Source organism: Pezoporus flaviventris, unplaced genomic scaffold, assembly GCF_033815535.1.
Source record: "Pezoporus flaviventris isolate CSIRO_AGI_PZ_B2104156 unplaced genomic scaffold, CSIRO_AGI_Pfla_v1 ptg000030l, whole genome shotgun sequence".
NCBI classification, from domain to species: domain Eukaryota; kingdom Metazoa; phylum Chordata; class Aves; order Psittaciformes; family Psittacidae; genus Pezoporus; species Pezoporus flaviventris.
Window position 1 is genome coordinate 1,594,756 of NW_026892578.1, and position 24,033 is coordinate 1,618,788.

A 24,033-nucleotide genomic window follows, 5' to 3' on the forward strand; every position below is an offset into this window, starting at 1 on the left:
AACACGATCACACAGTGATCACACAAGTGTGTACTAGACTGCAGCTGGGTACAGAATTTTGCCTGCTAAATGTTCCCACTGGCAGCTGGAAACCGGTCCCCGTGGGCATCTTCCAATTCCCCGTTAATAATTGCTGCTGGCTATGCTCAGCAGCGCGCTGCAGCATCAGAGAATTGGGAAATTTACAACTCATGGAGCAAGAGGTTGAGCTTGGTAAGGTGAAGCTCAGGACTTTTCCTCTAATCAAAATTCTCTACACAGAGGGATCTTTGGCCAAATTACGAGGATGTGATTTAACACACAGTGACTGAGGTCTTGAATCTGAATGAGGAGTGTGTGAGGTTTAGCAGCCTGCTGCTGCAGCAGTTATCAAGAAATTACTTAATACTCGCTCTAATCGGAAGCAGAGCATTTGACTGCAAGAAAGTTCTTATGTTTTAATGGCAATCTGGGTTAATGAAAATGTAAAATACAGCGTTAGAGGATTACCAATGTAAAGGTGCTGCGGCAGGAACCGTTTGTGCAGGTTTGCAAACGATCCCACCACCAGCTCAACCACAAGGAGTCCCTGATTATTTCTTAAATAAGGGGGGGGGGGGGGAAGAGTAAAATTAGGATTCTGACTTTTCAACCGAGATACGCAGCTTCAAGCACTGGCGTTCAGATTCAGACATCAAAGTAAGTAGCTGCAGGCTCACTCACCCTTCAGGCTCTGATCCTGAAGGAAGCAGGAAAGTAGAGCTGCCTCCCTCTCCGCCTCCGAAGCCAAGCACCCTTTCCTGCCTGCCACCGCGGGAGGCTCTGCGAGGCCGCAGACCCGTGGATGTGGGGGTGCTTCCTCGACATGGGGCACATCCCGAAGGTGCTTACACAGGCTGGGTAGACCTGGGGGCCCGATCCCGGCGCAACCCGCTGCACTAAGCGCAGGTCACCAGGACTCTTGGGTGCCGTGGGAACCCCACTGCGCCGTGTGCGGGGCTCGGGGCACCATGGAACCCTCAGGAGGGGCAAGCGGAACCACGCTCCCGCCGGGAGGGAAGCCCTCCCTCCCGCTACGTGCCTGTCTCGGATCGCAGCCTCCTTCGCCGCACAAAGCCCCCGGCTCCGCGGGCAGGGCGGCCCGCTCCTGGGCTCCGCCTTCCGCCCCTCCCCGGCCGCCGGGCCCGCGCGGAGGCAGCCAGATCCGCGCCGCGCAGCCCGCGGGGGGCGATGTGACCCGGGTTGCCGGGGCGCGGTGCGGCGGTGAGGGGTGGGGGGCAAGGCGGGCGGGCTCGCTGGGACGGACACAGAGAGTGCGTGAGCGCTCCGGACCGGGGGAAGATGTGGCTGAAGCCCGAGGAGGTGCTGCTGAAGAACGCCCTCAAGCTGTGGGTCACGCAGAAGAGCAGCGGCTACTTCATCCTGCAGCGGCGTCGGGGCCACGGAGACGGCGGCGGCCGCTTCACAGGTACCCGGTGGCGGGGGGGGCTCAGCGGGGCGCCGGCTTGGGCCGGGCCGGGCGGCAGATCCACCCCTGCCTCCGCTCTGCCCCGCGGGAACTTGGCCGCGACGGGGGGGACCCGCTGGTGGGGCAGGAGGCGGGAGCGGCCTCTTTGTTCGGACCGCGGCGGGGACCCTGGGCTGGCCGCCTCTGCTCGGGGGACAAGTGAGGGGCGGGCGAGGGGCAGCGTGGATCTCGCCCCTTCGCGGAGGCTGCCGCCGGCCGGGCGTAAGAACGGCCCCCGCTTCCCCCGAGTAGCCTCTGGAGCAGCTTCGTGCTTCTGTAGCCTCAAGCACCGCGAAAGCCACTTCTATTTTTACTTCCCCTCTCGCCTCCCGGTGGCTTTCTTAAGTACGACTGGGGGCGAGCTCGGGGCTCGGGCCCGCTGGGGAGAGCCGCCGGGGGATCGGGCCGGCCCTGCTCCCTGCGGAGCTGGCCGCGGAAACACGAACCGGGATCGGGCCGAGGCCGCTGTTCTCGGCAGGGGTCTGCTGGGGGCACCCCAGCCGGGCTGTGCCCCCGCCACCGGCCGCGACCTGTGCTGAGGCAGAGCTTCCCACCTATATATAATGGGAGTCATATGTATGCTTACGGCTTTTGGCCAGTACAGATACTACGGGGAGGAGGGTGTCAGTTCAGCGTTGTGGAAAAGTGGATTCCGACTTACTCTTGCATTTATCCTACTCTGGCGTTGATGTTGTCGAGTAACCGAGTAAAGAATCTGGGCCAGACTTTTGATTCAAAGACAACAGTGTCTGAATGCAAACAGACAATACTTTGAAGGATTAATACAGTTTAACAGTGTAAGTCTTATTTAAAGGCAGATGAAGTTGTTTTGTGCCTTTTTAAAATCAGGATTTTTAATGGTGGTTCATATATTTGAAGGGATGGTTGGGTATTTTCAAAGGCAGTATTTGCTTTATTAAAACCTTTTGCTTCCGAACCATTGACCCTTGCCACTTGATAGTACTTCTGTCTGCTGGAGCTTCTCCTAGATGTGGAGTCATAACGAACACAGAACTTAATTGTGGCTTGGGTTGATCCCGTGTTGTCACTGTGTTACTATTGAAACGCCAGCCCTGGTATTGTTAATGGAAGTTTTGCCAGCAAGTTAAATGCTGATGCTCATATTTTCCCCTGCTGCCCGTGTGGAAGTCATAAGCCAGTCTTTTGTGATTGTAAGGACGATGTGTATTAATTTTCAGAGTTAAAAATAGCTGTTTACAGCTGCTTGATTTAGGTCCAGGGCAATCATGAGGTTCAGATCCACAAACGTTAACTCCTCACACTTGAGCTTTCCGTGGCAGAAATCTGCAAGCTTAAACCAAACAAACTGCTTTTCTCTCCGGTTAAGTTTCAGGTGAATCATTTTGCTGAATCCACAGTGCACGGGCTTGCACAAATCTCTTCTGGCTGGCAAAGGAAAGCTACTCCTGCCTCCGTCAGTGTTTTCAAAGGGAACTAAATTCTGACAGTCTCATAAAGCATTTGGAAATGTTTGTATTTAAAAGAGCTTAGAAATTAGAGTCCTGTAACCAAAAAGCACGGAGCATGTCTGGAGTTAGATGGGTAGCTTCCCTCCCCCCCGCCTCCCTCCGTTTTTACTTGGGATAAATGAAATGGAGACCTGCGCTGAGAAACAGTTGGGCTTTGCTAGTAACTGTTTGCTTTCAGTGCAAAGCTTGCCTCCTGATTCTTGCTTTACATGGCTATAGAGACACTTTTACTACTACCTGCCCTTTCCAAACAGGCAGATGCAAAGGGCAGTTAAGCACTATCATATTTCAGATACGGTCTGCCAAGCTGTAGAGACATACGTTTAGAAGATTTTGTTTTACTGCGGAAGCAACGCTAAAGTGAGAAAAATCTCGATATCTCTCTTCTTTTCCCTTTAGTAACTTGAACCCTGGCCATTGCAGTTACGTTTGATGGAAAGGTAGAAGATTCAAAGATGTGAAGATCCTATACGTGAAAGCAGGTGCCATGGTAAAAGACAATCTCATAGCTCCTCCAGTGAGGAGGAGGAGGCTGCATATCCTCAGGCTGTGTTAGACCCGTGTAGGATCAGCAGAACAAAGCCCCCAGGAGACCGGGTTTCATACGTAAAGAGTGTAGATGGGGCAGGGGACCACCCGTGATGTGACTGGCTTTAAACAGAGTGGATGGGTGCGATTTTTGAGCTGCCCCTCCTGCCTGTTACTGCAACATGTCCTCATGTTCAGTGCAAATGTTTTATGGCCCTATTCTCATATTTGCATGTTTTTTTTTTCTTCTTGGATGCTTCTCTCTCCTTGCCAGGGCATTTTGTCCATTATGTAAGAGTAAGCACAGCTGGAGGGTATGTTTTATGTGGATTTAATTGCTGAAGGATGGGCTACAGAAGATCTCTCACACAAAAGCTCTTTTCTTCCGTATCTGTTTCTTTGCGTGCTGTGTTTCAGTCGGACTCTGAGCAGATGTTTGTAAGAAAGATACTACATTTACTACTGTTATTTAATTTGCATCCTAGGGAAGTGACTGAATCCAGGCTGGGCTTGCAAGCAGTGGGTACAAAAAAATGATGGAGGCTGTGTTTAACTCCTCATTACCTGACCAGTGTCCTCCTGGTTTCTGTCTTCCTGAGGGACATGCTTTTCAAGTAACTGTTTAGCTTAGCACTTTACCTGGATCTCTGCCTGAGAGCTCTTTTGGGTCAGACTTAGGAAGGAAATGGATATTATTTTAGAAATACTTTATAGAAACTGAATTGTTTTTCTTTTTTTACTATTTTTAAAACTAATTTTAAGTTACAGATTTTAAGAAAAATATTTAGCTCAGCAATTTCTGTTGATTCTGGTCTGGTGGGTTTTGGAGGTTTTTTTTCCCCATAATTGGAGACCTCTTTATCCCTACTAAAAGGCTTGTGATGTAGGCATGATTAACAGGTCGAAGTTGGTTAGATTTGGTACTTGCAGATATCTTTAGTTCTGAGCCTATATATTAATGATAAGCTTGAGATGCTGCCATGGTAGTAAAATATACAGTCAAATTCCTTATAGTAGAATACAGCATGATGATTTAGCCTGTAAGTGAATCAATATGTTCATTTTTATGAGGGGAAGTTGAAAGCCTCATTCACCTTCCTGTTTGATTAGATTAGTTTTGTGCATTCTGACAGCAAAACCACTTGTTCTGGGAGGTGTTAGGAACGATTTCATCACAAACACTGGACTGAGAGTGGTTTCCCGTTCTTCCCAAGCAGCTGGCTTTGCAGTTGCTGTTTACACAGTACTTCACATCACACACTCTTAGTACATAAAAACCCACTTGAGATTCTTCTAAATACTTGTAAATTTCCCCTTTTTAAAATAAGGTGAAATAAAACTTTAAAATGAACTCATGTTTCGAGCGGCTTTTTGTCTTCTTTTTTTTCTGAGGTACTGTGCTGCTGTAAGTGCTGGCCTGAAGTAGATCAATAAAAATTATCTTGTTCCTGTTTTACTTGTGTTTTTAATTTAGTTATGTTATTTCCCCTTACTATTTTCCCAGCCTTCATTTTCAGCTGGATGAAAGGGCACTTTCTAAGCTGGATGTGGTCTTACATGGCTTACAACTTGCAGAGGATGAACATTTTGAAAAGAAATTGATTTCTCCTTCATTTTACATAAGCGTTTATGATTCACAACTTTAAATATAATACACTGGCAAAAAGAAGCATCTTCTGTATATGAATCTGACCTTTATTATTCCTTTAATAAAAATATATGTGGTATGTGTGATAAATACACTTCCTTGAGCTATATGCCAGCAATTGGAGTAACTCCCATCTCAGGATTTTATTTTTTCTAAGTAAAATTCTTGCAGGGTGGTACCTTTCGGACTGATCTATAGGGTACCTCTTGGTTGTGAATAGAGATGTGACTAGTTACATGATGAGAGCTCTCATCCTTATTTTCCCCTGTCTTGGATTTTAGTTTTTAATGCATACTGTAAAAAGGCTATTGGTAATGGCTTTTTCTGGAAATTAAGAAAGCAAAAGATCTTTTGCTACTCTTTCATACTCTGGAGTCCAAGCAGTACTGTAATCATTGTAAATACATCAGCTTTTAGTAGCCCTGTACATCTCCGGAAGCCTGGGTACATAATTTCATAATAGAGCGTATTTCAGAGAGAGGCTGTGAAGGGACCACAGAGGTTTTGGGGGTTCTTGTGACTTAAAAAGGGAATCCATTTACTTTGCTCCTGTTCATTACACTGTAACAAGGGAGTGTCAAATACATAGTGAAGACTGATTTATTTTGTAGAGAATGAAACGGCTATACTCATAAGCTTTTATACATCAGGAGGGGTGAAAGGCAAAATGCATATTATATTTGTAGGATCATATTAAAAGATCTGTCCCAGTACAGTCTTCAAAGCAGCTTGCCTTTTTGTCCAAGATACCAAAAGGAGACGCTGACAGGTAAAGGCTCAATCTGAGCTCTGATTAAGAAGAAAATGGGGTGAAAAAAAGAAGTGCTCTTATTTTAAATGCAGTGGATTGTGGAGAGGAAGATGCCACAGTAATGATGCTAATAAAGGATATTGGTCATGCTCACTGTCTGCATTCATGGTTTTGTTTTCTTAAGGAAGAGCTCTCTGAAGCCTTGCACAAGGAGAGGGGGAAATCCAAATACTTTACTGAAAGCTTGGAATCTTGTCAAAATGTTATCTAGCCTTGCCCACAACTGGAATTCAGATCAGCAGTTTTTTTTCTCCTTTTATTTTTTGATCTCCTTATTTTACTGTAACATTTTTTAAGGAGAATGCATGCTTATAAGCTCTTCCCCAGGAGGGTGGCTTCTCCATTACAACATGTTTCCAAGAGGCATGAGTGGGAAGGAGGGATAGGGCAGGAGGGCCAGGCTCCTGCCTGCAAAGCCAGGCACCCCAATTCCTGCCTCCTGAACTGTGTGTGCTGCTCTGGCTCCCTCTGTTTGCCTTTCTGGGGTGGGTTTCCTGCTCCTAAGGAGCAGCCATGCTGAGATAGATAAAGCAAAACCACAGATGCTTGTGTTGAAATGCTAGCATTGGGTTAAATCCTTATATTAAAGAGGAGGATGTACCTCTGTATGGAGAGATGGGACCGGGTTGTGTCTCCTTTGAGGGTGCCCACCCGCCTGTGCAACACTAATCAAGTGAACAGCTATGATGGCTTTTTATTTTCATGTTCTGGAGGCCAGATGGCACAGAAAAAGGCAGGAAAATCACAGAATGCTTCGGGTTGGAAGGGACTTCCAAAGCTCATCCAGTTCCAAACCCCCTGCCGTGGGCAGGGACACCTTCCACTAGACCAGGTTGCTCAAATCCCCATCCAGCCTGGCCTTGAACCCTGCCAACGATTGGGCAGCCACACCTTCTCTGGGTGACCTGTGCCAGTGCCTCACCACCCTCATAGGAAAAATGTCTTCTTTATAAAATCATTGAGCATGTCTGTGGTGGCACAGTGTAAGTAATACTGGATTTGTCTCCCCAGCGATATTGCAGCACCCACTAAAAATTAGAGACTTTTTGTGTATTGCCCCAGGCAGTGCCCCGTGTCTGGGTAGTTTACAGGGCTGCAGCAGCAGCTACTGTCCCACCTTCTCCTCCATTGTCAGGTGGAAAATAGTTTCAGGTATTTTCACTTGTAACGTGAGAATTGAAGCATTTGGCTGTGCAGCCTTCAGGGCTATAAAAATAGGCTTGGCCTGACCCGGACTGAAGGCAGAGGACTGAGATAAGGAGCTGTGAGAGCCTTGCGGTGGCAGTGTGCCTGCCTGGGGAAATGGCCCATAGGGAAGCAGAGGAAAGGAGAAATTGCCAGTGCCCAAGGGCTGTGGGGCAGTTTCCACCCTCTCGGGAGAGCTGGGGCATGGTTCCGCCCACTTCTCTTTCCTTGGTATGGTGTTTTGCTTCCTGTGCAGTGATCTGATGCAGGAGCAGGATCTCACCATCGCACCTAAGGATGCAAGAGTCATGGGGACCATAGGACACTGATGTCTACAGTGAAATGCCCCAGATCCTCTCATTTCCTTATGCCCAGTCTCTCTGGAGCACTGGAACCAGTTTACCTAGTGGCAGTGTTTGGTCTGCCAAAACCCATATTGGAAGTAGGGTAAGAGCTTGAATATTGGTCTTTCCCCAGGTGAATAAATGCTTGGAGCATTAAGTCTTTATGTTGAAATCTAATGTCTGTGGTTATCTTCAAGTGTGGTGAGCCCTTATCATCACAAAGGAAACACAGCCTTTCTACAGCCCTTGGAGGAGTCCTCCATCCGTTTTGCTATGTACTTGCACAAATAAGTTCTGCAGGGTTAATTTCTGTGGGGGAAGCCTAATGAGAAATAATTTCTCATGAGTGCTGTGTTGTATCAAATCCTGTCTATATAGTTTTGCAAAACTCAGTGAAGACAGTGTGGCTGGTGTAAAGCTGCTGTTGTTAGTGGCCTTGCATAACTGACGGTGGTTTTATGCAGCAAACACGTGGATTTTAGGGTGGCCCAGGTGAAATTAACAACTTGTTAAACATCTGAGTTTTGAACTCTTAAAGAAATCAAATCAAGATGGTATGAAAAAGCTAGAGGCGTACCCAAGCATTCATGCTGGTGGCTGCCACTGGCCAGCAGTAACTTCATGCCCACTGTCCTGGGCCATATCCTACCTTGGTGCTGCCTAAAAGCCTCCACCCCAGCCTGTAATGCTCAGTGCCTGTGGGATGAGTGGTGCTCTCTGGCAGGCCTGTAAGGGTGAAGCCAGTGATAATCCTCAGTGCATCTCAGCTCTGGGTCTTGCCTTGGGCCAGCTATGGGGTTGTGGTCACCAGTTAGGGCTCCTGGTGGAAGCTAGTTCATAACCTCTCCATCCCTTTTTCAGCAAGGATGTTGGTCCTGTGGAGAGCTCCTGAGATGCATTGCATAGCCAGGCGAGCAACCCCTGCTATTTGGTGCCATCCTGGGAATGCCTTTCTGGCAGGCTGAGCTTACCCTGGTTGGTATGAAAACCACCTTTCTGCTCCAGCTGGAGCACAGGGATAGTGGGGGCCAGGGAATGGGAACATCCACGTGTCCTGCTGCCTGGTGGTGGGCTGCTCTTCAGACTGTTTGCCTCCTGTAGCGTGGCTAATGGCTGCACACCATGGCTATTGTGAGACTGATTGCAAATCGTTGTGAGTTGGAGGGAACTATGTGAAGATGTGTAATTAGGATTCAGGATATGGAGTTGTTCCCTGCTTCAAAGAGCCGAGATTAATTCTGCTTTATTGAAGCTGTCAGTTCTATTTCACTGTCCTAAAAGAACCCCAAAACTTCAACTTTATTTCCATGACCATCTGAATTGTTTGGTTTGCTCTTTTCTCCCAATTAGCTGCCTGAGCAGCTTAGTGTGCCTCTTGCAGCTATTTACTCTCCTTGCAAAACTGCATCAGCTGGGAAGCAACCTGTACTGTTAAAAAGCACTTCCCAGCTTTCTCCTTCTGAGAGAAAGACATTGTTTTTGTCATAGCGCTGCTTTTGCATCCTGGGTTTGTTTTAATTTCAGCCTCCAGCTTTCTGGTGGAGGAGTAGAGATAGCAAGCAGCGGTGAAAAGCAGCAGTGAGCTCATGAGGATGAATGCTGGAGAGGGGCTTTTTACAAGGGCCTGTAGTGACAGGACAAGGGGGAATGGCTTTGAACTGACAGAGGGAGATTTAGATTAGATATCAGGAAGAAACTCTTCTGCTATGAATGTGATGAAGCCCTGGCACAGGGTGCTGAGAGAAGCTGTGGCTGCCCCATCCCTGGCAGTGTTCAAGGCCAGCTGGATGGAGCTTTGAGCAATCTGGTCTAGTAGAAGGTGTTTCTGCCCATGGAAGTGGAACCAGATGATCTTTAAGGTCCCTTCCAACCCAAACCGTTCTGTGATTCTGTGAATTCAGAAGCATGCTTTATGCTTCATGGCTTTGCACTGAAGCGAGAGCCTGACAGGATGCTGAGCTGTGGCTGTAATCATAAATCCCTCAGTTTGGTGGTTTTGTCTTACAGAAATAACCTAGTCTGGAAAAAAAAAAAGTTAGGAGTATTTAAAACAGACCTTTGGCACAATACGGATGAGCACAGCCACCAACTGTTCCTCTGCAGGGCCTTGTAGACCAGGAGTCACTACAGTCCCTGGGGACTGCACCATGCCCCACTTCCCTGACTTGGAAGTGCTGGGTGCCTGCAGCTGAGAGCAGCCTCTGCTTTGGAGGAGCCAAGCATCTTGGCACACTGGTTTGGGTCTGGGTACTGTGGTGGTCCTCTGTTTTCCCAGAAGGGCTCTATTGGCAGATTTTCTCAAGGCAGGCTTTGTTGTGTGCTGCTGTGGGGTGCAGTGGAAACCTCAAGTCTTTTCTTTACTCCAGGTAGACCAAGGAGAAGTGGAAGGAGAGTTTCCTCTCTGCTTCAAACTTCTGCAGTAGTCAGTTTGCTTGTACAGTGGCTAAAGCTGTTCCCTAGGGTACTGGAGACAGAGGTGGGGCTCTGTCTTCTGTGTGATCCCTTTGGTTTTGGGAGAGGGGATGTAAACACCTGGTTTAGGAGGTTCAGGGCTGTGGCACATGGGTGGGAAAAGATGCCTCCAGGTGCACATCTCATCTGCTGCTCCCCAGGTTTTAAACATGTCATCAGAATCTCATACTGTCTAATTGTAAAGAAACCACAGTCACTGGTTGTGATATCTTATTTAAAAACAAAGTAAAACTATAAGGGTAATATTTAATAATAATTAAAAAAATTAATAGCAGCTTTGTCTTTTTGCCTTTTTGTTTTCTTTTTCAGGGTTTTATTAAATAATTTGTCCTGAACTTTTAAGTGATCAGTCCAAGTCCCTCTGCCTTACAGCATGGCTTAAATGCTGAAGTGACCACCCCATTTAAGGGAAGGCATTTGAGTAGTTCTGAGAAATTTCCCTTTAAGGTCTTTAAAATATGATGGAGGTAAGCAGACATCATTTTGCCCTATATAGAGGGTGCCTTAATTCATATGCTGTTGAGCCAGGCATAATTGTTAGTGCTTTTGACCGTTTCTCGAGTGTTGTCCTAAAAGGTGGAAATACTAGATAGTTTTTGAGTTCCAGTTTTTAGTTAGAGTTCAGCTTTAATCACCCTCTGGCCAGTGTCTCAGGAAAATACTATGTGGTTAAGTAAGACTGGTGCAGGAAAGGAGCCTGCATTCTTTAGTCTGAAAGATAAGGTACGTTTAGGAGAAATTGGTGTTAGATTAATTTACTGTAAGCATGTTCCTTTTTCTAGCAGGATAACTTGTAATGGGACCTTTTATGTTTCTGTGAGGGTATAAGGAACCATAAGGAACCATATCTCTAAAGGGGAGGAGTGGTGCATTTGTGATAGTTCCTTTGAGAACCCAATTATTACGAAATATCCTTGACTTATTTTCGTTTTCTGTGAAGAAAAGCTGAACAAATTCATTGTGCATGATGTGCATTGCATCCCATTTGGTCACAGGCTGACCTCTCTAAAGGGGAGACACTCCCCTACCTGTTGCAGATTTTGAAATGGTTCCTTGCTAACTTTTATGCTTCAGTTCATTTGTGTTATTGTATCCGTAATAAGCATGTACATTTGATAAAAATGGATTTGCAATTAGAAGTGCAACAGTCTGTTTTACTTGGAGGTATTCCAGTTTCCAGTGTTGAAGCAATGCAGTGTGCACAAAAGTAGATGTTTCAATGGAATAAAAACTACCAAGTACAGTGTGGGATTTGTGGTGAGTTTCCCAGGTTTGTTTTATAGACTTACCTCTGAAAAAGTACAGGTAGATGTTCCCTCTACCTGAAATGCAGCTTACAGCTAACATGATCTGATTTACTGAGGAGAGGCATATAGTTTCTGTAGAAGTGTGTCTGTTTCCACTTCTTCTGTCCTCTCCTCCATTTTTGTCAGAAGTATGCATTACACCTGACACTGGAATATGAATTTTACCCTGGGAGTATTCTTTCTGCATGAAGAAACTTGAACTTTTTGAGGACCCTGCCATGTTCCACTAGGGGTCTTTAGCAGGAGGCTTTGCAAACCTACTTCTGCAGCTTTCCTTAGTGCAGTTACTGTGCAGTTAACTGCTTTCCCAAAATATGTCTGCACCTTGGGAGGTCAAAAAGTGGATGAGAAGTTGGTGGAGTGGCTTATTAAAGGGAAAGAAGCACTTAGGTTTAAGTGCTTCCCCAAAATCTTGACCCATATATAGTAAAAAGAAAAACAATGGGAATTCTGGGAGGGAAACCAGTGTAGCAGCTCTTCTCTTTCCCCCACCTCTGCTTCTGTTTCCTTTTAATTTTTGACTGTCCTGTAGCATAAATAGTTTCAGTGTTGCCTGTGATATGGAAGAGGTCTGCTGCATCCTACTGAAAGCAGTGTGAGCCAGGGACCCTTTATGTAATTTATATGTACCTGAGAATCAGAAACCCTTTTATTTTATAAACAGACCCTGTTTTATAAGAGCCCCTTCTGTGAGCAAGGTCTTATTATTAGGAAGGTGCTTGCTCACAAGCTAGGTGTGTTTCAAAGTGTATTTCAAAATCAGTGCACTGTGTAAAGTTTCATGTTTGTTTGTTCAGGGACTTAAGTTGTTTGTTTCTCCATGCTTCAGTGAGAAGCCTAACACAAGTGTTGTGATTTGAAAGCTACTCCAAAGGAGCCAAAGGAGACAACTCACACTGGAAAAATTCTGCCTCTAGTTTGAGTAATTTTCATGCTACTATATTTTCAAGTAAATCACCGTGTTAGGCCTAGGTGTATTGATTAGCAATTAATCCTTTTCATGCTCCTGCAAATGCACTCTTAGTAATTCCCTTTTTCCTCCCCCTCTGCCTCTGTCAGTCTCCTTTATGTTTCAGCACTTAAGCATCAACTTCATGTGCAGCTGAACCACAGCAGAAGGGCAGGTGCTAGATCACAGGCATGGGCTCCTGCCAAACCAGGTTACTGCTCTGTGTTTGGCAGGAGAAAACTAAGATGATGATCAGGGGGACTGCTGCACAGCCTGCAGTGATGGCTGGTGGCCTTGTCGGGGGGATAGCATGAGACCCAGACATGGAGACAGAACTCACCCTTGCTTGCTTGACTACTTCAGTAGTACTTGCTCTCCTTATGTGCCTTCTGGAGCAGCCCCACTGCAAACCCTCCTGGCAGAGGTGGGACAGGACAGGATGGGACACCCTGTCAACCACAGCACTGGCTTAAAGTGATTTAGGTGTGGGGTTGCTGTGCCCCTGTGAAGCCCTCATAGGGGGACCAGGCCACTTGGGCTTTACTCTGGCAGGTATCCCAGTGACTTGCTCTTTCTTTCTTCTCTTTGATTCTTAGTTCTGGCTCCTCTTTGTCATCCTTAGTTAATATGTTAGCTATGGGTAGTTTAGATAAGGGAGGTGATTTTTTTTCTTTGCAAGGAGGAAACTTTCCAATAGTTGGTAAGCAAAATAGAAATTGTAAGCAGAAGTAACCAGTGAGAAGAGGAATTGTCTTTTCTGGTCAGTTATTCAGGAACAGAAAAAGGAATTAATTTTGCACAGGCTAAGAAATATAACCAAAATTGTGCATCTACTTTAATGTGTTTTTTGTTTTTTCTTTTTTTTTCATGATTTGTGGGGAGAAAAAAAGAATAAAAGGATTATTTCACAAATCACTGAGCTTTCTCTTGGGATTTTGGTAGCACTTACTGTTAGTTGACTTTTTTCCATGACTTTAGTGAAATGAAAACAAAATCTTTTTCCTAGATTTATCATCAGGGGAAAACATGCCCAGCACGTCACAAGTTTCTTCTTCTTTTGATTTCTTATAATGTCTCAAGTATTTTGAAATTTGAAAGTTAAACCCTGTTTTCGTTCTCTGCATCATTTGGTGGTATTTTATGGGCTTTAATCCAGCTGTTTTGAAGACCACATGCTGAAGCTGGTGCTCTGTTTTCTGTGAACATGGATAATTTGCTACCTTTTGTACTTGGATGAATGTTTTTGTCTCTTTCTTGCAGTTACAGGATAGTGTTTAATGTTTTCTGATACTGTATATTATTGGTCTCCAAATTCAGGTCTCTATTTTAAATAGATGTGTATAATATCTGCATATATTTATAGCTGAGAAGCAAATTGGTGCTGAACACGTACAGTTTTAAAACATGTTGTGTCCAACTTCTGCTTGGCTTTGAAAGCATGATCAACAGTATGTGTGAATGCAAGGAGGAAGTACTTGGTGTAAATTTCTTTGTACTTGGAAGGTTTTTGATGCTGTTCTATGTCAGCTTCTTACACTTCCTAGACTAGAAAATGGTTATACTGATGCTTTGTTGTGCCATATTCAAATTAATTAGTGGTGGTTTGTTGTCCAAATGAGAAGGCATTTCAGATGAGGACTTTGTAGGTCTTTGTAGGTGGTTGTTTCCATTAATCACTTAGGTGATGAACTGGAGAATATAATTATAAAAACTGCAAGGCTGGTGAAACGTTTGGAGGCTGAGACTGGTTCCTTTTGCTTTCAGTTAGTGGTGAAGGAGCAAAAATACAACAGGTTGGAGAAATTAATATGTGCAAAGAGAAAATGTAGTATTGCAGAAAACTTCCTAGATACTCTAGTGACATACGCAAACATAGTAGACCTATTCCCTGCTGTCTGCCATCCCTCTCTGCAGGATGCACAATATAAGGGAGCTGAATATAAAGCTGCTTCTGAATCGCTATTTGTAGGTGTTGTAAACCAATTTGGAGTTACTTTAGTATGCTACCTTGCAAATCATGGCATTTGGATAACTTTTCCATGCATAGCTTGGTTCTGCCTGCTGGCAGCGGGGACTGTGGGGAGGTAGGTAGCAAGAAAGGCCAGCAACTGCAGCTGGCCTCTAGACTGGAATGTCTTTTTGGGGGGCAGCAATTGCTCCAGCTCTCCAAAATGAGTTTGCCTGTGTTTATCTGAACTGCCAATTTACAGCGGGTACTGCTGAAAGCTTTCTTGGATGCAGTGGTGTGTATGCAAAAAACAGGAGGAGATTTTCCACTCTTCTTATGGCTAAAACTTCACTAGAAGTGAGCATCATGTCCAGTTTGGAGTGTCATGCTTAGAGATGAGCTGGAGACATTCCAACTTAAGCTCTAGAACAATAAGCTGTTTGAAAAACATGATCCATAAGGAAGAGGTGAGGTGATTTGGGTTTCTTTAGAAAAAGAGAAATCGTTTAAAGAGTGGGCAACCATGCCGATACTTTTTCAGTATGTCAGGCATCAACATCAGAACTGCCTGTGGCTAATTGTTCCAGGGAGTAGGATTAATTTCCAGCAAGAAAGTTTAAGATTGTGGTGGCTGACTTGTTTGTTTGGGGTAGCTTTTCTTCTGTAAGAATACTTAATGAAAATAGTGAAAGAGGCTTGCTGGGGAAGTTGTTGCATCTTGGTCGTGAGAGGTTTTGAAGAACAGGTTGGACAAACACCACTTATGGCATAGGTGTTACTTACCCAGCTTCAGAGCAGAGCTGGAATGGTAACTTCTTAAGGTGCCCTCGGGTCTCTCCACTTCAATTCTGTGGTTATATACATATATATGAGGCAAAACCGGAAACACAAAGATTTCCATATGCTTTTGATCTTCTAATTTGGTTTGCCTTTCACATTGTGAGCATCTGTAAATCACAGCACAAAATGGAGAGGAATCATTATCATTATGTTCTATATTTCAATTTTATGGCTTCAGACATGAAAAGACTTGCTGGCAGCAGAAGTGAAAGTTGGTGCTAATTCTCTTCCCTCCCTCTTCTTCTTTGCAGGTCGCCTGGTTGGTGCCCTGGACGCCGTGTTAGACTCTAACGCACGTGTCGCTCCGTTTCGAATTTTACTCCAAGTTCCAGGCTCACAGGTTTACTCTGCCATTGCATGTGGTGAGTTATTGAATGGATCAGAAGTTTACTGGGCCATAGCTATTGGTGAGTCACAGACGGAAAACCCCAAACCGATTCTGAGCATGGTCAGTGTCTGCATGTCCAAGACGCTCAAGGTAACCCCAGCTAGTACTGTGTGTATGGAAAGCTATTGCCTATAGCTTGTTTTACTACCAAATTAATCTCTGGTTAAAATTCCAGATAGGAATTATGGAAAGTGTTAACTAGGAGCATTACATTTTTATAGAAAGCTTGTTTAGCTGAGGGTGTTATGTACTAATTTTCTCTCTTTTGCAAAGTAGTGTGGATCTGTTCATAAGCATATCTTTTCCTAAGTCAGTAATAGTTCCTTACAGCAAGAAACTAATTATTCTAGGCTTTCACCAGTCTAGGCTTTCACTTGCTTACCGTGAAATGTCTTCCTGCAGTTGGTATAATGGAATATGACTGGAACATTTGAAAGATGCTACATGATTTAGGAGATAAAGTTGTCAGGGGAGAATGTCTAATTGCCTGGCCTGTTGTGCACTAATCCCTTTTGCAGTGTTTCTGCAACCTCTGAAGGTTGAGCTCATCTTCAGGAGAGTGATAACGATGAGAATTGCAGCAACCTTGCCACGGCACAGTAAAGACCATCTGAGTGCTCTTGTTCCATTAAACTGTTCTTGCTTGGCCAGTCTGCAGGGCTGTTCTTGTCCCTTCTTTTGCAGCCTATAAAATCCTAGCATGGAAATTTACAGCAGGTTTTCCTCTGGGAATGGTTCAAAGCTGCACCAAGGGAGGTTTAGACTAGACTTTAGGAATCATTTCTTTACCAAGATGATGGTCAAACACTGGAACAGGATTCCTAGAGAGGCAGTCGATGTCCCAAGCCTATCAGTGTTTAAAAGCATTTGGACAATGCCCTTAACAGCATGCTTTTAACGTTTGGTCAGGCCTGCAGTGGTCAGGCAGTTGGACTAGATGGTCATTGTGCATGCCTTCCAACTGAAAATGTTCTACCCTACCCTTTCTTACATAGATCAAACCATGAAATAGTTAGCTAATGTAAGTGTTGACATGTTGCTGATAGTGTTTTATATGGAAGTCCTTTAAATGGAAGGGGCAATCTATATATTTGCCCCGTTCCTCTGTATGTTCTCATTCAGCATTTATTCCTTAGTTCAGCAGAGATCCCTCTGCATGTTCCCCATTAATACTGGGAATTCTTCCCTGTGCCAGATCTGTGTGAAGAAGTTTGCGTAAAGTCTGTTTGTGCAATTTTTGTTGTGGCTAGGTTTTCTTTGTTTTGCAATTGCTCTATGCAGTTGCATCTATCCCTACCTCATCCTCTTTATATTTAAACAATGCCATCTTATGGAGGAATTTAAGAGCTTTGTGCTTACAGTCATCAGAGGCTTACAGTCCTCTATGAAGTCAGGTGGCTTTCACTGGGAAGGTAAACAGTGTTGCTGTCACGGGCTTTTTGGCCATTTGAATATATGTAAATTCCTTTCTGGGGCTGATACTTGCCCTGTCCAGCCTCTTACTGTCCACAGGGGTAATTTTTTATATGAAAGGAACTATAAATCAAAAACTTGCCTGGCTGGAATGGTTCAGGATTTCTGTTGACATAAACTTATCAGATTTAATGTTTTCTAAAATTCTCTTTGGCTCTTCTGAATGGATGCACAGCCCTGAGAAAATGAGATTTATATCAACAAAATGGAAAGCAGAGGGCTCTGTTTTGTATGCTGCGTGGGTAGGATGTACATGGTTGCCATTGCTGCACGGAAATGAAGAGCCGTGGTAGCAGAAGTTGTTTCTGGCTGGTGCTGGCAATAGGAATTGGGGGAACAGCATCACCTGGCCTTTTCTTAGAAAGCTGGAAGGATTTTCCCTGTGTAGAAGTGGCCATTGCTGCTTGCCCAGCTTTGCCCTCTCTGAGGAAGGTGCTTTGCTCAAACAGGATGTTGAGAGTTTTGTTACTGGATTTGGGAGAAGCAGTGAGTCAAATTAAGGTCCCTGCCATATAATACAGCAAGGACAAGGAGCCAGCTCCAGGAGCTCCTGCCAGTTGCCTGGTATAACTTCATTAGGGATGGCCATCATGTCATTAGGTGGTTAATTAAAATGACATTTTGTAATTGTATGTTGGCAGTCCTCTGTTCCAGGAGCTGTAGGCTTAAATGATAATATGTGTGTAAGGGTCAGATCTGTGTTACAGACTTCTGCAAATCTCTGAGGGCTGCTAGGAAGTCTGGTCTCTGCCCAGCATGGCTGTTCTGGCAGAGATGTTTCAATCCAGATGGTTAATCATGTTACACCAGTACAGAAGAAAAAAAGAGGTTAACCTCAGCCTCAGTGTAGTCACTTACAGTTTTGTTTTCAGAAGGCTTGTGGACAAAACAGAAACCCAAGTCCCAGTCAAGTGAAGTAGCTTTTGGGAAGGGGAGAGCAAAGGGGTTGGCAACGAGTGGGTTTAAAGAGGAGATTAAGAGGAGTGAGACTGTGGTTAGTCTGCATATACATTTGGCACAGGCACATGAAGAAGATGGGTAAAAAGTGGAATAAAATGCTATGCAGAGCATTGGCACAGGAAGAGGAATAAGGAGCCCCTGTGGGAGAAGGCCACTGCCAGATCCCAGGCTCAGAGCAGTATGAACAGTGTGGATGCTGCTGTGAAAAGCTTCTTGCTCATGGCCTGTTTCACGAGAGGCAGCCCACCAGCACTCCCATACGATTGGTATCTTTTAGGTTGCTCAGAAATAAAAATTCAATTCAGTATTTGCTTTGTGCAGCCATTTTAGTATAAAATTACTGTATTTCTGGTGTTCTTAACCATTGATACAGTTTGTTTACTTTACCTAAAGAGCATCAAAATGTCTCTTCTTCATGATTTTTCTTTTGTTTGACCTTGATTAATAATATTTATGAAGTTCCATCACAAGACCTTCCTGTCAAGGAAGTTAAAGCTTGGAAAGTTTCCCTGCTAGTTGGCATTCTGCATGGAAAACAGAGTAGGGGAAAGTGGAAAATTCTTGGCTAAATATATCATTTTTTTGTTGTGAGGCAACATGTCGCATCTCTAAAAGGTTTTATTTGTACACACGGATAAGGTCTTGAGAAAATGGTTCTTCTATTTGAGATTCATTTTATCATTATATCTATCTGTGATTTGTATGTCTCTTATTTCTTCCACTAGCAAGGCACTAGGAAAAGCAACTTTTGTGGCCTTTACTTTTTCACCTGTAGTATTTAATCTCCAGTAAGATCTGGAGGGGCCAGATTGCCCTGTACATTGCCTGTCTTGATCTGACTCTTCTGTCATAGTGTTGTGCAGTGACAGTTCAGTTTCAAGCAGAAAGAGCCAAAGCAAATAGGTGGTGACTCAAATATTATTCCTGGAGTTAGTGTGAACACATTTCATTTAAAACAACAACAGCAAAAACCTCAAATATATCCTTAGAGAAGGAAGCCTTAAAGAGGTGAAAATCTGTTTGTCCAGGATTTTGTGTTCACTGTATTTCTTCCCCAGACTGCTCTTGAGACCCTGTAGGTGTTTCTGAACCAAACTCTTTGATGTTTAGGTACTTTAGAGAGCTTTTCAAATAGGATACAGATCATGGCCATGTATATTCCTCTTAAAGGGTGCACATGTATGTGTGTGTGGGGTGTGTGTATACTTGTGCGCACTGAGGGAGGGAGAGAGGAAGATCAGGAACTTTTGGGAACAGGACGTAAATCAAAGGTTTCCAGTGACTGCTTAAGGAACATGGTGTCAGAATAAGCTGCGCTCTGGCAACTCAGGATGAAGTTTTGCTGGTTTTTCTGCTTCGACTTTTAATGCAACATTTGCTGGCTGGGAGTGTTTGAGAAGATAAAACTAAAAGCACTAAGACTAATTCTGTAAAACAATGAGGTTTTGTTTTTCTCTATACGGCTGTGAATGAGACCTTTTTGACCTGTTTGCTACCAAGAATTTTGAGGTTGAAAGTTCAGTTTCTCATGATGAATTTATGAAATAGTGAGTTTCATTACTTTCTTTTCTTCCTTTCAATTTTATTTCATAGGATGAATTTCAGTAAATTACTTCTTGCTTTTCTAGGTGCCACTGCAGAGGAGATAAATCAGCACTGGGAATGGCTGGAACAAAACTTGCTCCATACTTTGTCTGTGTTTGACAATAAGGAAGATATTGTTAGTTTTGTGAAAGGGAAAGTGAAGGTAAGGAAACTGTCTTACTTTCATCCTTCCCTGCATGATTACGGGTTTATTAGAAATAATGTCATGAAGCTGTTGTCATTCATATCTGGTTTTGTCCCTCTAAACCTCCTGTTGTGACTTAAACATGCAGTCCCCACAGCACGGGGACAAGGGACAAGGCCCTATTCAATATCACCTGCATCATAGAGACCTGGCATGGAAACTGATGGTGGCTTTGCAGGATATGGGAGTCATGGCGGGGCACTGCAGTGAGGGTTATGGCTGGACACAGGCTTGCAGAAATGAGTGTCCTTTTGGAAGCTTAAAGAATTTTAAAAATAAAGGAATTTGGTGACTAATGACCACGTTTAAAATAACAATGGCATGTGCAGCAAAACTCAGAAAGCCTGGTGTCCTGAGGAGCAACAAGAGAAGCTCAGCGATGGCTGGCCAGGGTCCAGGTTTGCTGGTGACCACTGTACCTCAGGTCCTGCTGCAAGCTTTTCCTTACTAAGTTTTAATGAGGTGCTCTTCCCCAGTACTCCATTTGTATTGGTCTGGGAAATCTGTAGGAATTTGAATGTTTTATATGAATTTCAACCTTGCTGCTGTGATCTCAGAGGGCTCTGACGCTGGGGAAGAAGGGGACGGGAGAGGCAAAACATCACCGTGCAAATCTTAATGTTTATGCTGCACTTTGTCTAAGAGCACTGAAAGGCTCAAATACAATTAATCTTTCTTGGTAATGCTGTGGCTGTTACCCAGCACAGCACATACTCAAAATTCTTCAGGTTTCATTAGTTATTGTTAAATCCAGGTTTTGGACCCCCTGCCTCTGCTGTGGACTTTTGGCATAGTAGGGCTGCTTGGTAATTGCAAATTATACCAGGTGCTGTTAACATGCAGTTAAGTCTGAATGATACTTAACTCCCTTGCTGTAATACCACTCTTCACATTCTGATCACTTAATTATATTTATGTAAATATTCTTGAAACCATGTTTTTAATGGTTCCAAGTGTGTTGCAAGTTGCTGACAGATGTCACTGCATTGCATCTTCACAGGAGAATAGTACTGGTCAGTGCGCACAGTTATTACAGTACCTTTGCTCTGTATACCCCAAATGACAGCAATCATAAGCCACAGTGAAATTGTAAATAGATGTTTCTGCCAGTCATTGAAAAAATTAGAGCAAAAAAGAAAAAAGGGCCCTAGAAGTCATGATTTGGAAGCATTCAGGATGAATGAATTCAGTATGAGAGATGCAAACACCTCGGAAATTTCTCCATTTGTGACAACTGCAAATCAACTTGAGTTTCCTTGTAAGAAAGAGTTGTGTTACCAAAATTTGAATAGGTAAGCTTGCAGCAGCTTGCTGGAGTGTGAATACCATAGCTTTGTCCTGATACATTATCTCGTTATGGACTCAGGCGCTGATTGCAGAGGAAACCAGCAGCAAGCTCGCCGAGCAGGAGGAAGACCCCGAGAAGTTCCGAGAAGCCCTGGTGAAATTTGAATCCAGATTTAATTTCCCTGAAGCAGAGAAGTTGATCACCTATTATTCCTGTTGCTGTTGGAAAGGAAAAGTTCCTCGGCAAGGCTGGCTTTATTTGAGCATCAATCACCTCTGCTTTTATTCCTTCTTCCTGGGCAAAGAATGTAAGTGTAAATGCATAAGAAATCTAATAATAGGGAGAGATATACATATATTTCAAGGCAAGAGTAGCTAGGATTTTTATGAAAAGCCTATTTCACCTTTGAAGTTTAGTTTCTGAGGGTTGTTTTCTTGTTCAGCTGTTAAGATCCTGTGTAATTTAGTATTCACTTCAGCCTTTATGTTTATGTTTTAGTATGAATCCAGTAATGAAAATGAGGCATGCAGATACAGCTGCTATCTGCTTCTTTTTCTTGCCATGGTGAAGCAGCTTTAAAACATAACAGATCTCTACAGATTCTGAAATAGAGAATTTTAGTGCCAGAAATGGTGAGTGAGGACGGGTCGCTCTCATAGGCAAGGAAGCAGAGTTGTTGTTGCCGGGCAGCATGGGAAGGGCTGCTGGGGCCAGCTGCCTGCCTGAAAATAGCCCAGGAAACATAACAAGGCTGTGTCGCGGAGAGCCAGGTGAAAATGCAGGGTTTTGAAGGGAAAACAACAGCAATTTAGGGATTCCTTTGTGCTTCTGAATAGCAGTGCAGGAAGGTCACAAGGAGTGTGTCCTGGGGTTTTTAGACCTTCAGACTGTTCAGCGAGCTGTAAGACTTTGATCAAGGTGTTCCTCTACAGAGGAAGGCTCAATGAAAAGCCTGTCAGAATAGATATTAGATGGTAAAAATTAATGTAGCCATTTAAACTCTATAGTATTTCTTTGTTTAGTAAGATTGTGCATGAGCTGCACATTTTATGCCCTGTTTATCCTGCTAGAACTTCAGCAATAACAATAATATAAACCTGTACTGCTATAAATACAGCAAGAACTTTACCATTTACTTTCTGGATTTAATATTGGGATGGCTAGTCAAATAAAAACTGTAGATTCAAAAAATAAAGTACATTAGTATAATGATAAGATAGTAATTGGCAGTTTCTAAGACTTAGAACATACAAAGGCATGCTTAGAGCTAGAGGTCCTTTTTTCCCCTGGTATTAGTTCAGGCCAATTATTTTGTTGTATCTGCAAAAGGTGGCAGAGTTAGATTTAAAATGTTTGTTATTTGTTATAAAAACAGAAGTTGAGTTTTGCTGGGGAGACTGGAATAGGATTTCTTGAGACATACAAGACACCAGTTCTTGTTTAATCTCCTTTTTTTCTGGCTAGTATTAAATAATACCCTTTCTCAATAATTTCTTCTTGCAGACTTTCTCCAATTAAATCTGATATATCCAGTCTGCCAAAGCACACAAAGCAAAACCAATACTTAATAATGATAGATAATGGGAGGAGGAGAAGGGAGAGAGAGAAACCCTTTATATTGCTCAAAAAATACTGTTTATGCAATACCACAGGTTGTTAAATGATACTGGAAGTACAACTCAGGCTGTATTATTTAAGAAGAAATCACTTCCCTTTTTTTTCAATAATAATAATTCATTATGAAAATACACAAACCCCACAAACGACATGTTTGCAAATTTCATTTTGGCTGTGGAAAATACACCACTCATTCTCTGTTGCAGCCAGTTGCATTGTCTTTGTGTTCCAATGCATTTGCATGGAAATCTGAAATAAAAACCTGGTGTTTTTTTGGTTGTGTTAAATTTCCATAGCTCAGTAGGAAGCATTATGTGCTGACGTGCTTTCCATTTCTTTGATTCTGATAAAGAAAATTGCTGCTGTTTCAAAGCTAGTATTTTGTCACATTTATAAAATACTTGTATTACATCGAATAATCCAGATTTACCCTAGTTCTGGTTGTTACTGTTTGAGAAGCTGATGCTGATTATATGTAGAACAAGTGATTCATTGTCTCTTCTTTTGCCAGGTAGCAATCAGAAATTAAATCTGGTTAAATCTGCTCGTGAAAATATTGCTAAGAGATCGCATTTATTGCATTCTTCAATACATCATAGGAAAGAAAAAACAATATATGGGTTGCAATACAAATATTTCTTAAATGTGTTAACTCTGTAAAAATCCCCCCCCAAATTTTAGACTGCAGTCTGTTTATAGGCAAAGCATTAAGTCTTATGCTCCTGGCAAGTTTGTCCCCTTCCCCTTGTTTTATTTTATGTTGAGATGTCCTGGAATGCAGTATTGGAACCTGTTTTCAGCTTCTCATAAAATTAACTTCTGGCTTATGCGAGCATAAACTCCATGGCACATTTTATCCCAGACAAGTCCCCTTTTATCTCAGCCTCGAAGTATTTGCAGGATTTCAGAGGCTGAGAACACCGGTTTCCTTGAAAGGGCATGCCGAGGTTTCTTCATATTTATTAATTAAACTTGTGTTTTTTTAAGACTTTGAAGACTCTGTACCTTTCATCAGTTGTTTGGGCCCCTTACAGTCCGCTGTGCTGTTTCTGTAACCAACACTGTAGAGCCTATGTGATGCTGACCTGCTTGAACAATAGTGCTATTGCTATGGCGCTATTTAATCTTTCTTCCCTTGGCTGTTCTGGTACAGATTATTTTATGACCATTCGCAACAGTTTGTGCGTGTTGACGCAGCTGTGCTTTATTTAAGGAAGAAAAAACGTAATCTGCAAATAATCTTGACAGCTGTGGTTCGTGTAGTACAGAAAACTTGCTGAGGGTAGCTCCGCAGGTAATTAATGATCGTGGATAAGTGTCATATATATATGACAATGTTTGTTATTACGGCCTTTTTTATTGTTTTATTGGCATCAGGAGACCTGCTAGGGATGTTAGGGGGGTGTATTCTTGATATTATTGGCACAGAGAATCCTGGGAAGCTTCCAACAGTTGCTAAGAAGAAATTTAATCTATTTTAAAGTCCTTTCAGCCTAATTTCAACCCAGAG

At 43.4% G+C, this 24,033-nt stretch overlaps 1 protein-coding gene across 2 annotated transcripts in view; it reads left to right on the forward strand.

Moving 5' to 3' along the window:
- The first annotated feature begins 1,234 nt into the window (after positions 1-1,234).
- Positions 1,235-24,033, forward strand: part of TBC1D8 (TBC1 domain family member 8) — a 49,235-nt gene continuing 26,436 nt past the window's right edge. Inside the window, exons 1-4 of one of the 2 annotated variants that reach the window (XM_061459650.1) lie at positions 1,235-1,447; positions 15,260-15,415; positions 19,458-19,576; positions 20,985-21,213. In XM_061459650.1, coding sequence (XP_061315634.1) covers positions 1,321-1,447; positions 15,260-15,415; positions 19,458-19,576; positions 20,985-21,213 — 631 coding nt within the window. In that variant the 5' untranslated portion in view covers positions 1,235-1,320. The remainder of the gene's footprint in view (positions 1,448-15,259; positions 15,416-19,457; positions 19,577-20,984; positions 21,214-24,033) is intronic. The other variant, XM_061459651.1, reaches the window with a different exon arrangement.